The sequence below is a fragment of the Drosophila arizonae genome, chromosome 2, assembly GCF_054131065.1.
Source record: "Drosophila arizonae isolate 15081-1271.41 chromosome 2, UAZ_ARI_1.0, whole genome shotgun sequence".
Classification (NCBI taxonomy): domain Eukaryota; kingdom Metazoa; phylum Arthropoda; class Insecta; order Diptera; family Drosophilidae; genus Drosophila; species Drosophila arizonae.
In genome coordinates this window covers 22,544,805-22,557,194 of record NC_142922.1, presented here as the reverse complement: position 1 = coordinate 22,557,194, position 12,390 = coordinate 22,544,805, and the positions used below count along the sequence as shown (strand labels likewise).

General features: G+C 43.2%; 2 protein-coding genes, 1 long non-coding RNA gene and 1 other non-coding gene across 5 annotated transcripts; 3 read left to right on the top strand and 1 right to left on the bottom strand.

Moving 5' to 3' along the window:
- Positions 1–81: 81 nt before the first annotated feature.
- Positions 82–1,282, top strand: Trm7-32 (tRNA methyltransferase 7-32). Its single transcript, XM_018018704.2, has 2 exons — positions 82–352; positions 418–1,282. Exons 1-2 carry the CDS (start codon positions 232–234, stop codon positions 1,212–1,214), a joined length of 918 nt encoding a protein of 305 aa, XP_017874193.1. The 5' UTR covers positions 82–231; the 3' UTR covers positions 1,215–1,282.
- On the bottom strand, positions 1,273–4,590 carry Mcm2 (DNA replication licensing factor Mcm2). Its single transcript, XM_018018701.2, has 4 exons — positions 4,265–4,590; positions 4,019–4,211; positions 2,019–3,955; positions 1,273–1,951 (listed from the first exon to the last, which is right to left on the bottom strand). Exons 1-4 carry the CDS (start codon positions 4,265–4,267, stop codon positions 1,430–1,432), a joined length of 2,655 nt encoding a protein of 884 aa, XP_017874190.1. The 5' UTR covers positions 4,268–4,590; the 3' UTR covers positions 1,273–1,429.
- A 151-nt stretch (positions 4,591–4,741) lies between these two features.
- TRNAP-UGG (transfer RNA proline (anticodon UGG)) lies at positions 4,742–4,813 on the top strand. Its single transcript has one exon. It is a non-coding gene; the product is annotated as a tRNA-Pro (tRNA).
- A 435-nt stretch (positions 4,814–5,248) lies between these two features.
- Positions 5,249–12,293, top strand: LOC149270582 (uncharacterized). Of its 2 annotated transcripts, none has more exons than XR_016268672.1 (3): positions 5,249–5,855; positions 9,812–10,118; positions 11,721–12,293. It is a non-coding gene; the product is annotated as an uncharacterized LOC149270582 (long non-coding RNA). The 2 variants fall into 2 exon arrangements; XR_016268671.1 differs by having other exon boundaries at positions 5,249–5,859.
- Positions 12,294–12,390: the final 97 nt, after the last annotated feature.

Sequence of the window (12,390 nt, the reverse complement as noted above, 5' to 3'; positions counted from 1 at the left end):
GAGACAATTGATTCAATGCCTATTTATATTTATATTTTGTTCTTTTAATTTCCGCATTCCCGGCTTATCGGCAGTTACCAATCGCAATTAATCGATTATGTATCGAGCACGTGGATTAATCGATAACAGAGTAAAGAGTTTCTTAAAGTTTGTGTTTTGGTAACACAGCTTAATTAAATATATTTTTATACATAACGAGTGGATTTTACGGTTCCACAAAACGGCGGCTCGATGGGAAAAACGTCGAAGGATAAACGGGACGTTTACTATCGTCAGGCCAAAGAGGAGGGCTGGCGAGCACGCAGTGCATTCAAATTGATGCACATCAACGATCAATTCGGCGTTTTGGATAGTAAGCTGTTTGATATTTGTTTACCATAATGGAGAATCAGTCAGTCAGGCATAAGTTTTTTGCAGATGTGCAACGAGCGGTCGATCTGTGCGCTGCACCCGGCAGCTGGTCCCAGGTGCTCTCGCGCAAGCTCTACGATTGCTGCCTGACCGACGACCAGAAGTCGGAAGTGAAAATCGTCGCAGTTGATCTGCAAGCGATGGCGCCAATCCGTGGGGTTGTCCAGCTGCAGGGCGACATAACCAAGCAGAGTACAGCAAAGGCGATAATTTCGCACTTTAATTATGGCGATGACAAGAAGGCGCAGCTAGTCGTCTGCGATGGGGCACCGGATGTGACCGGCGTCCACGAAATGGATGAGTATATGCAGAGCCAGCTGATAATCTCGGCTCTGAGCATTGCCACCTTTGTGCTGGAATCAGGCGGCAGATTCGTGGCAAAGATATTCAAGGGCAATGCCAACTGCATGCTCGAATCAAGATTACTCTCATTCTTTAACAACTTCCAAATCTACAAGCCGCCTAGCTCGCGACCATCGAGCAATGAGGCGTTCGTCGTGTGCTGTGGCTTCCGGCTGCCGCCTGGCTATATTCCACAAGTCATAAATCCGGCTCGGGATGATTTTCGACAAGAAGCCCGCCTAACGGGCTCAGCGATCAATCAGCGTCTGGTCCCATTTATTGCTTGTGGCGATTTGAATGGATGTACGGATGAAGACGATGAAGATTTCAACTTGGAAGATCTTGAAATGACCTATGATGACATGATAAATGATGTCGATTTTCCAAGTGAATTTAAGGACGAGCTAGAGCCGGTGCTGTTGGGAGAAATCGCTGTACGGAGCGCAGAACGTGCTTGGTAGATGATCCCAACCTTGACTACATCTATTTTGATAATTCTAATTAAACATAATCGGACCCTTACAACTCACTTGCATAAACAGCTTTTTATTGGACATAGTATGACATGACAATGCTAACTGGTAAACAAAACTTGGGCGCCTCTAATACTAAATGGGATGAAAAACGTAAATGTGTTCAGGTAAACTCTTCGCATAGGTCTAGATCCAGCCGTACTTTAGGCGGCGCCATCGACCACAATCTGTAGAATTGTACGCCGCTTGGGATCGTAGGAGAAGCCATTGGAGCGAAACAGTTCCGAGTCGTAGAATGATTTCAGATTGGTAATGTCCAGCTGCTTGGCTCGCTCCAGCAGATCGCGCTCCATGATCTCCACGTGCGTGGCACTGGGCCCGTCCTTGCAGCGTATGTAGGCCAGCTGATCGAGCGTCAGTTGGCGCAAGATGAAGAAGAGCAGCTCCGAGTGGTCCTTCTGGAAGGCCAAATACTTCTGGAATGTGGTGCGCATCTTCTTCATCACGCTGAACTTCTGCGCCTCGATGAAACTCTCGAGCATCATGCGTATGGCCATGCTAACGTCTGCCTCCATCACATTCTCGCGCAGATGCAGGCGGGCATGAGCCTCCGACATGCGGATGACGCTCTCAATGTGACGCACCGTAATGGGCAGCGAGCCTGTGGCGAAGGATTCCTGTCGCAGCTGCGAGTACATCTTGGCAATCTTGTCCTCATCAATGTTCTAGAAGAAAGATGATTATAATTAAGTCAGTGAGATATTCCAGTCTAAATATAGTATGTGGACTCACGGTTAGTTTGGGTCGGATATTCTCCTTGGCATAGACAATGTATTGGCGCAGCAAATCCTGTGGTATTTCCTCCACATTCTTCAGCTGCGGCTCCTCCAGCTCAGGCGGCTCCTCCTCGCTGGGATGGTGCTTCATATGTGAGTGCACCACAAACTTAGCTAGCTGCTGGTCCTGCATGGGATCAAACTCGTCCTTGACCACACACAATATGTCGAAACGAGACAGAATCGGCTCCGAGAGATTCACATTTTCCGAAAAGGTCATCGAGGGATCATAGCGACCGCCAATGGGATTAGAGGCAGCGATCACCGTACAACGTGCCTGAAGCGAGGTGACAATGCCAGCCTTTGATATGGATATCGATTGCTGCTCCATGGCCTCGTGTATGGAGGTACGATCCTGGTCGTTCATCTTGTCGAACTCATCTATTAGACAGACGCCCTGGTCGGCCAGCACCAATGCGCCCGCCTCCAAAGTCCACTCCTTGGACACGGGATTGCGACGCACGTAGGCGGTCAAGCCCACAGCGCTGGCTCCCTGGCCGGTGGTGAATACGGCACGCGGTGCTATCTTCTCTGTGTACTTCAAGAATTGCGACTTGGCCGTGCCTGGATCACCGCAGATGAGCATGTTGATGTCGCCGCGCACCTTGTGTTTCTCGCCCGGATTCTTGGACTCACCACCGAAGAGAGCCAAGGCCAGAGCACGCTTGATATAGTCGTGGCCGTAAATGGATGGCGCCATCGAAGCTACTATGCGATCGGCAATGCGTGGATCTTTGCTCAGCTTCTGGATGGTGGCAATGTCCTCATCCGTCAGCGACTGCACCACCTGCTTGGAGTCCTTGACCACCACATGGTTGGCTATGATGACCGTTGCAAAGACAGGGAAGCCCTGATCCGTGTTCAGCGAGCCGTCATAGTTGTTCGTATAGATGCCCGTGACCTCCAGCTCATCGCCTGGTTTGCACTGATCGCACAGATCCGCGAGCAGGATGACATCCTTGCTGCGTGGTATGCGACCGGCGGGTATGCGACCCGGCGACTCCTGCAGCGTTATCTTCTGATAGTTGCGATACAGCGTTTGCTCCATGTTAATGGAGAAGGGACCCGTGCTCTGACACTCGGGACAGGAGCCCGGCTTCACCTCCGTGTTCTGCGACTGCACAAATGGACCCAGCACATAACCGCACTTAACGCAATCGTACTTGATCACTGAGAGCTGGGGAAGGACGCCCGTTGTGGCTGTAACTACGCCCAAGGTGCGAACGAGCTGATTCAGATGCAGCTTACGGAAGGTGCGCAGCTCCTCGATCAGCGGCAGCTCCGAAATACGCACATGAATCTCTGTGGTTACGCGCTCGTAGGTGGGGAAAATGGAGAGAACCATGTCCTTGGCCACCTTGTCGAAGATCTCAAGCATTTGGAAGGGTGCTTCCGGCAGAAAGTAGGCCAGTACGTGCTCCTTGTTAGCCAAATCCGTGTAGGACACCACGAACGAGGATTTGTTCTGTTCGCACATGCGGCGAATGCGATCGCGATAGGTATAGGCTCCACGATCAACGAAGGTGCGCAGGAAAGATTGGAAGCGATTCGCGATTTCGGTGCGCGGGCCCAGCATGCTCACCCACTCCTTGGTGGAGTGTCCCTTGGTGTCCTCCAGGTTCTCTATGGATTCGATCATTTCTGCGTCTTCGACCTCGCCGACGGCTGCCTTTTCGCCCGCACGTCGCTTGGCACGTGGACCCACATCATCCTCGTCGTCCGACTGACCAAAACCCAAATCACGATCATCTCGGTGAATGCCGGCGGCGCGATCCCGACGACGCATTTCCGATTCGGCTGCAAAGCGTTCGCCCTGCGACATTTCGGAGAAGTCCTCCTCATCGTCCAGCATGGCAGGATCATAGTGATCGAGCTCAGGCATCTCGCGGTAATCTACAAATGGAATTTATTCATCAACAAACAATCTGACACTTCTAACAATTTATGGGTGCATACCGTTCTCCATGTTGTCGCCAAACAGCTCCTCGCCGTCTTCTTCCTCCTCATCCCGCACTGTTTGATCACCAAGAATTTCATCCTCATTCTCGAAAGGCTCGAAGTCGCCAACTGGGGAAGTCATCGCAGCTCGCGAATCGCGACGCTCGATCACGTCGCTGGGCGTATTTGGAGGCGGTGAACTGGGATTATCCTACAAGCAGGCATTGTAAGTATTACACACATTCTATTACTAAAGCAACTTACCATAGCTGCAATCTGGGCGTTTTATCTATAAATTAATTAATATCTATTCCTTCAATTTGCGCGTAGAGATTGTTGTGCTTCAGTTGTTACTGCTGCGGCAGCTGTGCGACATTGGCGTGCAATTTTGGCGGGAGAATCACAATAACTTGATATTTATCGGGCAAAAAACGCGATATACTTAAATAAGTTAATCGATTAGCTGCAACGCCATCGAGCAACGACACAATTGATTTTACTACTAACATTCACTCACATACATAAATTATAAAAAGCAATGCAATCAGCATTGAAAATATAAATTACAAATCCATTAATTGCAATAAAAACGGATTTTAACAAAAAAGACAAGCTATCGATATTTTGAAACATATGATTTGTATTGCTAACGTTTGGAAGCTCAATGTTATGTTAACCGAAAGTTGTGCCACGTCGCTGTAAGCATTTTATGTGCATTGTTTGTGATTGCGCCCGACAGATGGCTCAATGGTCTAGGGGTATGATTCTCGCTTTGGGTGCGAGAGGTCCCGGGTTCAAATCCCGGTTGAGCCCGTGTAACAACTTTTTTACGAAACCTTTTTCTTGATTATTTTTAACGATGCGTTTAGAAATAATTTGGTTATAATTGCTTAATAATATGTACATTTGTGGTCGTTTACTAGCCAGTTAGAAATAATTAGTCATATATTTTTAATTGATCACTTACCGCAAACAAAGTTATTTAAATTTTACAGTTGCAAGTATCCGTTTGCACGTAATGCTAAGACCTCGTCGTACGTGTTTGGACACTTTTCTAATTTCTCTGCGCCTTCTACTTAATTATAGAATATAAGACCGTCACGAGACGGCCGATTTATAGCACCGGAAGGAGTCGCCTACCCAGTATACGGTAGGTATATTTGCATAGGCATCGCATGCAGCGACAATGCCACATGCAAAATAATTGCGGCCATACAATGACATTAAAGCGAATGGAGTCAAGTGGAGTTTTGGAAGCAGGCTGTAACTGCAACTGTGTGACTGTCAGCCTCTGTGTGCCTGTGTGCGTATGTGTGTGTCAACTGTGAATATGCCTTTGCTTGTGCCTGTGCCTGTGCCTGTGTGTAACTGTCTGTGGCTTTATGCTTGCGCTCCGCTCGCTCTGTTCTGTTCTTTTTTGTTCCGTTCCGTTCGGTTCCGTGCGGTGGTTGCGCGGACAATACAAGCAAGCGTGCTGAGTAATTGCAGCTTTAAATGACATTAAACGCGCATCGTGCAGTTTTGCCTCCTCGTTTTATTTATTTATGTGTTTCTTGTTGTTGTAGTAGTTGTTTTTTTCTTCATTCCTTCTTACTGTTCTAGAGGCGCGTTGTTGTTATTTGCTGGTGTTGCTGACCAGCGTACGTGCCGCGAAGCCGAGAGTCATTTGTCGATGCGGAATTGCAAGACATTTTATAAGCAAAGTCACTTCGAGTAAAACTATCCGAGACGGGGAATTATTTCTTATTAAAATCTAAAGGCATGTGACGGGGCCCCAGGTAAAAGAGCAAGCCACTGCAAATTGACTCATTTTTCATTTCGAACTGAAAATTAATGGACAGTAGGACAAGCATATGTATGTATGTATATATTTATGTATTTACTATGTGTAGGGTTAAGGTGTTTATTTTTGTCCTCAATATGTCACATTTTCGTAGCTTGTACAAATTGAAGTGTTTTTCACTGTAGCAAATTAGCATTGTAATACCGATGGATGGCTTACACATACATATACATGTGTATATATATATATATACATACATATGTATATACATACATATTTGTACATTTGTATGCTGACAATAAACTAATTTTGGCCATTGGGTCAGATGTTTCCATAAACTAAATAGAAAGAAAGGTGGCATATAGAGGATACAACTTTTATGATGTATTTGAGTAAAGTTTTCCAACGTCTTGTTTGCTTAAACCTTAGTCGAACGTAAATTTACTATTGTCGCAACAAGTTATGTTAGCGACAAGTCAAGCGCAGCCAACTTAATGTTTACTCACAGTCATTCCGGCATGAGCAGAAGCGGTTAACCGGTTAACAGCTGCTTGGAAAAAACAATTGGGGTATCAGTGTTGCCGAATCAGCTATTTTGTAGCTAGATCTGGCTACTTTTTAAGGCCGATTGCTACACAAATTTTCAAACAGCTATTAGCTACAAATCTGGCTATTTTCAAATATTACATTTAGCTAAAATGTAAGCGAACTTATAGCAAAATTTGCTTTGATACTTTTTAAATGTAAATGATTTAAATGTATTAAGTTTTGTGTAGAATTAATACTACAACTGAAGAATAGGTAAGCTTTCTAAAATGTTATGGAAAATTCATTTCTTATCAGTTTTTATACCCTGAACCCATTTTCAATGGGAAATCAGGGTATAATGGTTTTGTGAAAAAGTATGTAACGGGCAGAAGGAATCATCGCAGACCCCATAAAGTATATATATTCTTGATCAGCACGACGAGCTGAGTCGATATAGCCCTGTCCGTCTGTCCGCTCGTCCATCCGTCCGTCCGTATGAGTGCGTTGATCTCAGAAGTTATAAGGGCTAGAGAGCTGAAATTTGGCATGCACACTCGTGTGTACCATACGCAGTACAAGTTTATCATTTTTTAACTCATCCGATAACTTTTTTATCGAGAATGATCGAAAAATTTATTTTGTTATTTATGCTATGAGTATAGCGTTCCACACAACGACCTTAAAAAGGCAAATTATAAAACCGACAATGGTGAAAATGACGAGTTGGTAGTAATAGATGAGATATTATCTAAATTAAATTAATAAAGTTGACTTTTTGTGAAAAAAAACAGCACTGTTTTCTTTTTTGCTACTTTTTCAGCTATTTTAGAAGAAAGTTGGCTACTTTTAGCTACTTTCAGCCTTCGGTTTTGCTACTTTTGCTGAAAAAGTTTCGGCAACACTGTGGGGTATTGCAAATTCGATTAGTAAATTAGCATAGCCATTGGCTTTTGTAAATATGTTCATAGCTAATATAAATTGTGATTGCAAGACATTTAAACTATGCTCAAACGCAGTTTGCACTTTAATATTCATATGCGGTCTTTCGGTGGCACGCAACTGTTGGAAGTTTTTCGCAGCACACACTTTATAAGAAGATGCTGTAGTATGACCATAAAACGAGCTGCTGTGGTCATAAAAAGGCATATAATTTCATGATGGCTGCTAAAAGGTAGAGGTAAGTTAGCCACAGTCAAACCTCAATGTATGGGCTGCCCCTGCTCACAAATGTGCATAAGTGTATTATCTTTTACTTGTTGGCGGGCTATTCTCTGGTAACGCCCATTTTGTGGGCATGCTAATAAGCACAAAATCACGCATACATCACACACACACACACACACACACACATCAACTTTGGCAAATTACGAGGTATAAAAATGGCGTCTCATTATGGTAAATTTAATATTTCATGGGCAATTTGCCAGGATTGAAACCGACACACTTCAAAAATTGCGTACACACGCACATTCACACACAAACACACACGCACATTGATATTTGGGCACTCATACATTCTTCATAGCATGCTGTTGCATAAATATGGTCGCAAAATGAGGGCTGCCAGGGGGCGCCGAGGGAAGCAGGAGGTGGAGGTAGCTCCAGCCTCTTTCTTGATTTGCTTCGCTCATACAAATTTAAACTCAATTAAAAGTTTGCGTATTAGACAAACTTGTGCCTCGTTCTGACGCGCTGATGACAAGACCACGCCCATTTCGCCCACATTGTGGCGCTGCTGTATGCAATTTACCAAGCAGCCGTGAACGACACAGAGAGAGAAAGAGAGTGAGAGAGAGAGAGAGAGAGAGAGTGTAGTGGCAGTTCACTCGCCATTTGCAAAACCAAATGACATTCGCATTTAGTTGTCATTAAAAATGTGTGTGCGATATATCTAAATGACTTTGGCATGACATGAGACCATGCCAGGACTCCCATCCATCTCCATATAGCTCTTACACACACACACACACACACACACAGTCTCTCTCCCTCTCGCTCTGTTACATGCGAAGGTAGCCAGACACTGCCTGCACAGCAGCAACTTCTTCAATTGAAAGCAACAACCCATTGACATACATTGATACGCTTTTTAGCTAGACTTTAGCTACAAATTACGCAAGCTCGTTTTACAAACTTGAAGTGACGTATACATTGCCAAGCCGAGCACACATACACCTATATATACATATATAAATACATAGACAAGACTAGAGGAGATATTCGGCAGCAACTACACACGTTAAGTTGGCTGCAGCTGAGCTATGCGATTAGTATTTGTCGATGTGCTTATTAAAGTGCTCAGTAATTGGATATACGAGTAGACTACGTCCACAATCGATTATTATAATAGTTCCTTCATTTTTTATGCATGTATGCAAGTAATTGCCCAAGTGCCGTGATGAAAAATAACAACAGAGAAACAAGCGAACGAACGAGAAATGAGTAAAATGAATTTATTTACCATAGGCTTGTTGGGCTACTGTTTGCACTAGGACACTTCATAAAAGCCATAATCGTAGGTTAACTCTTGTTGTTGTTCTGTTCCTGCTGGCCTAGCCACATGGCCAACTTGGTGAATGGCAAAGCTCGAATGGCAGCCGCATGAATAATGGAAACAAATCGGCAGCAAACGGCAAAAAGTTAAATGCTTCTAATGACAGAAAATGAAGCAAATAACGAAAAATTGCGCAAAACAAAGGACACAAATAATAATATACCAAAATGGCCGACCAGTTGGGCTGACAATCGGTTAGCCCTGGTCTAATGCCTGGTCACTCAGCCCGCACGCTTTCTGCGTGCGTGCCTGCCTCGCTGTGCGTGTGTGTGTGTGTGTGTGTGTGTGTGTGTGTGTCTGTCTCTGAGCAAGAGCAAAAGAGAATGAAACTCTCAGAGGAGCACGAGAAAGTGAAAGTGAATTAACAGCAAGCAACTGCGGGCGAATCGAGAAAAGCATGTGCGCGGCATAATTACGAAGCAATTAGACGAAATTATTATCGAGGTCACTCGACAGGCGATGACTCCGAGAGTCACTGCACACAGAACATATGGCCACTGGCTGTAGTGTAGGTCGGGTACACCGTCCCTTCCGCTGTGCGGGGCGTGCCAATGGGATGCGTACATCATTATCATCTATGCCACAGCGAATGGGGCGCAGCGCAATTGCCAGTGAATACAAGAACAAAACGTAGACACAAATAAAGTACAATGAAAGCTGTAAAGGCTAATCAAAATGCGCCAAGACGAATTTGCAATGCACTCTCTTATATTATTGCAAATATTTACATATGAAGAGATGATATTTGAGTTGATTTTGGTAATATAGAATGCCATTTGTTCAATATACAATATGAAGTCTTTTTATTAAATATTAATTTAAATATATTTAGCTAATACGTTTGCTTTTTCTCTTTCCTTGTCTACAAAATTAAATCTCTTTTGCCCTTAGTTCGTGTTTTCGCTAAATGCACTTAATGAATCCAACTCTGAATTTTTATTTACAGGATCTATGATAAATGTGTGCCTGCCCCTTTTGTCTGGGTAATGTAAAAAAAAAAGAATTAAACAAAAAAGAGGAAACCCCTAATGCTGGCACTAATGACCATGCAATCTGCGGGTGCCAAATGGGCAATGGATGTTTGAGCAGCTGCCGTTGGGACTGGGCTTATGGAAATGGTTAAGCTCTGCATACATATTTGTGGGATGGGCCTCAGGACAACAGGGGAACTAAACAGGACAACAAACATTGAACGTTAAAAGTGAATCGCGTGAAGCACTTCAATTATGGCGAATGCGTTATAGAGTTGACACGTGAGTTTTGCATTTAGTCGAAAATCAGTTAGAAAAACAAAAATGCTCTGCCCTAATGCGACCTGGTCAAGTTCGATTTAGGCCTCAAATTTTACTGCATAGCCATCGCGTGACAGTTATTTAAATAAAGCAGTCAAAACATGTACGAAACAGTGACAACAATGACAACGGCTCACAGAGGAGGCGGAACCAGAAACCAGCAGCTCTATTTGGGGCGGGACGACCTTAATTGTCGCTAGGCACCCAGCTGAGGGCCTTGTTTGCATGTTGGTTGATTGCCCTCGGCTTTCACGTGCCAGAGGTGTGGGCGGTGCACTCTAAAAGTATTCGTTGCATAGTTCCAGGCGTTCAACTTTTGTTTTCCCATCGAAAAATCGAATCGCAAAAGCCCAAATAAAGTTGAATGCTAAAGCCCCGATGAAGGTTACAAGGTCTTAACATTGATTTTGAATTTGATTTTGACAATTGTTGTAAATATGTACATATACACACATGTGTACATGTGTGCATGCATGCATACACACACCTCATACGGCATTGGCATGTCAAACTTTGAAGGACCTGAAAAGGGACAGAGGGTGGGGGCGGGAAGACCAAGCGGAAAGTTCGAGTCTATACTAAAAGCTAATGGGACGAATTTGATTAATCTGCAGCAAATTGTTAAAATAATGGGAGCATATTAAATCAAATGCAGTTTAAAAGTGTTTCAAACGATTTGACACGAAATACGGAAAACAAAAATCGCCAATTGAAATTCTGTTTCATGGTTCACATATCGGCAGACGATATGCGAGCCTTGACTCTGCTGCAGTCGCTTTAAATCTGATTAGGGAAATTGCATTAAAAACTTTTATGAGCATGGAAAACGGCGGGGAAATGTTAGAAAATCACGCAGCCGTCTAAAGAGAGACGACAAATCGAGTTAGCTGCAGTGTTGCAGTTGCTGCACAGCGGAAGCGAGATTGTGACGTAAATAAATGCCACACCAGCACGCATATCCTCAACAACAACAACAACAACAATAGATGTTGCAAAATGCAACGATAGCAGATTTATAAATAAACATTGCCCAACAAATTTATGCATAACATTTTGATACCCAGAGCCCAAGGGCAAGCAGGGTATAGTTGTTTTCTTGGAAAGTATGTGACTGTCAAAAAGAAGTGTGATAGATCACATAAACTATATATTCTTGATCAGGATGACGAGCTGAGGCGATCGTCTGTCCGTCCGTATGCATCGATCTCAGATCCCAAGAATTAGAGACCAGAAAAATTGCTACATAGCAAGCTCAAAGTTTCTCTCCTGAAACGAAAACGAATATATAAAGTTTTTGCCTTATCAACAAGGGAACAAAATAAAGTCTTAATAAACAATATATAGCCAATACAAATTCAATACTTAAATTCGTAGTTCAGGGCATCTTCTAGTCGGACTACCCCGACTTAGTCTGTCGTCTATGTTGTTGTTGCTGCTGCTACTGTTTTTGTTGCTGCTGTTGCACTATGCGGCACGCAATGTATTTTTAATTAATTTATGTAAATTGTTAAGTTTGACGCACAAAATACTCAATTATATTATTTGACCATTTTCTTTTTGCAGACTGGACCCATTGAAAATGGTCAAAATGGGTATGTTGGTTTGGATATATTGTGTAAGTAACAGATAGAAAATGATATTTTTGTGAAACATTTCTTATTGAATATAAATAGAAACATCCAATTGCTATTGCCTATTAATAGAAACATCAAATTTGTAGTAAAACTTGCTTTTATAACAAATATTTCCCAGCTAGCATAGCTTTCCGCACCCTCCCACAAATCCAATAGAACACTGTGGTATATACACAGTCATAAATATATTCTGAAAGTTGCATTAAAAACGTACATCTAGAGTAAGAGTTATTCCATGACTTCTCTGCCTGCATAAATTGAGCAGCATCTTTGTGTGTGCGTGTGTATGTGTGTTAGTGTTTAGTGTTTGTATGTACATAAGACATTACTTGAGTGTGGAGGGTTGAGGGTATCGCCCAGTCTGGTACCAGCAGCTAGAGCTATCCTATTTGGAAATATGTAAATTGTTTCAATTTGTGAACATTTTGTAAATATATATTTATTTATTAAAACATAACTTTAGAAAACTATCTTATTGTATTTAATTGTGGCACATATGAAATAGTATTATATAAATAGAGTTGTGTGTGTGTTTTGCGATATATTACATTGTGTAAATATTTGCATTTCAGGCAAATACTCTCGATGTGTGCTTAGTG

What these genes read in the sequence shown, in the direction of transcription:
- Trm7-32 (XM_018018704.2), top strand. Translation starts at nt 232, where the DNA reads ATGGGAAAAACGTCGAAGGATAAACGGGACGTTTACTATCGTCAGGCC. An exon ending in TCAATTCGGCGTTTTGGATA is followed by an intron (nt 353 to 417) that starts GTAAGCTGTTTG and finishes AGTTTTTTGCAG; the next exon opens with ATGTGCAACGAGCGGTCGAT.
- Mcm2 (XM_018018701.2), bottom strand. An exon ending in TGGCGACAACATGGAGAACG is followed by an intron (nt 3,956 to 4,018) that starts GTATGCACCCAT and finishes TTCCATTTGTAG; the next exon opens with ATTACCGCGAGATGCCTGAG. An exon ending in ATATCCGACCCAAACTAACC is followed by an intron (nt 1,952 to 2,018) that starts GTGAGTCCACAT and finishes TCTTTCTTCTAG; the next exon opens with AACATTGATGAGGACAAGAT.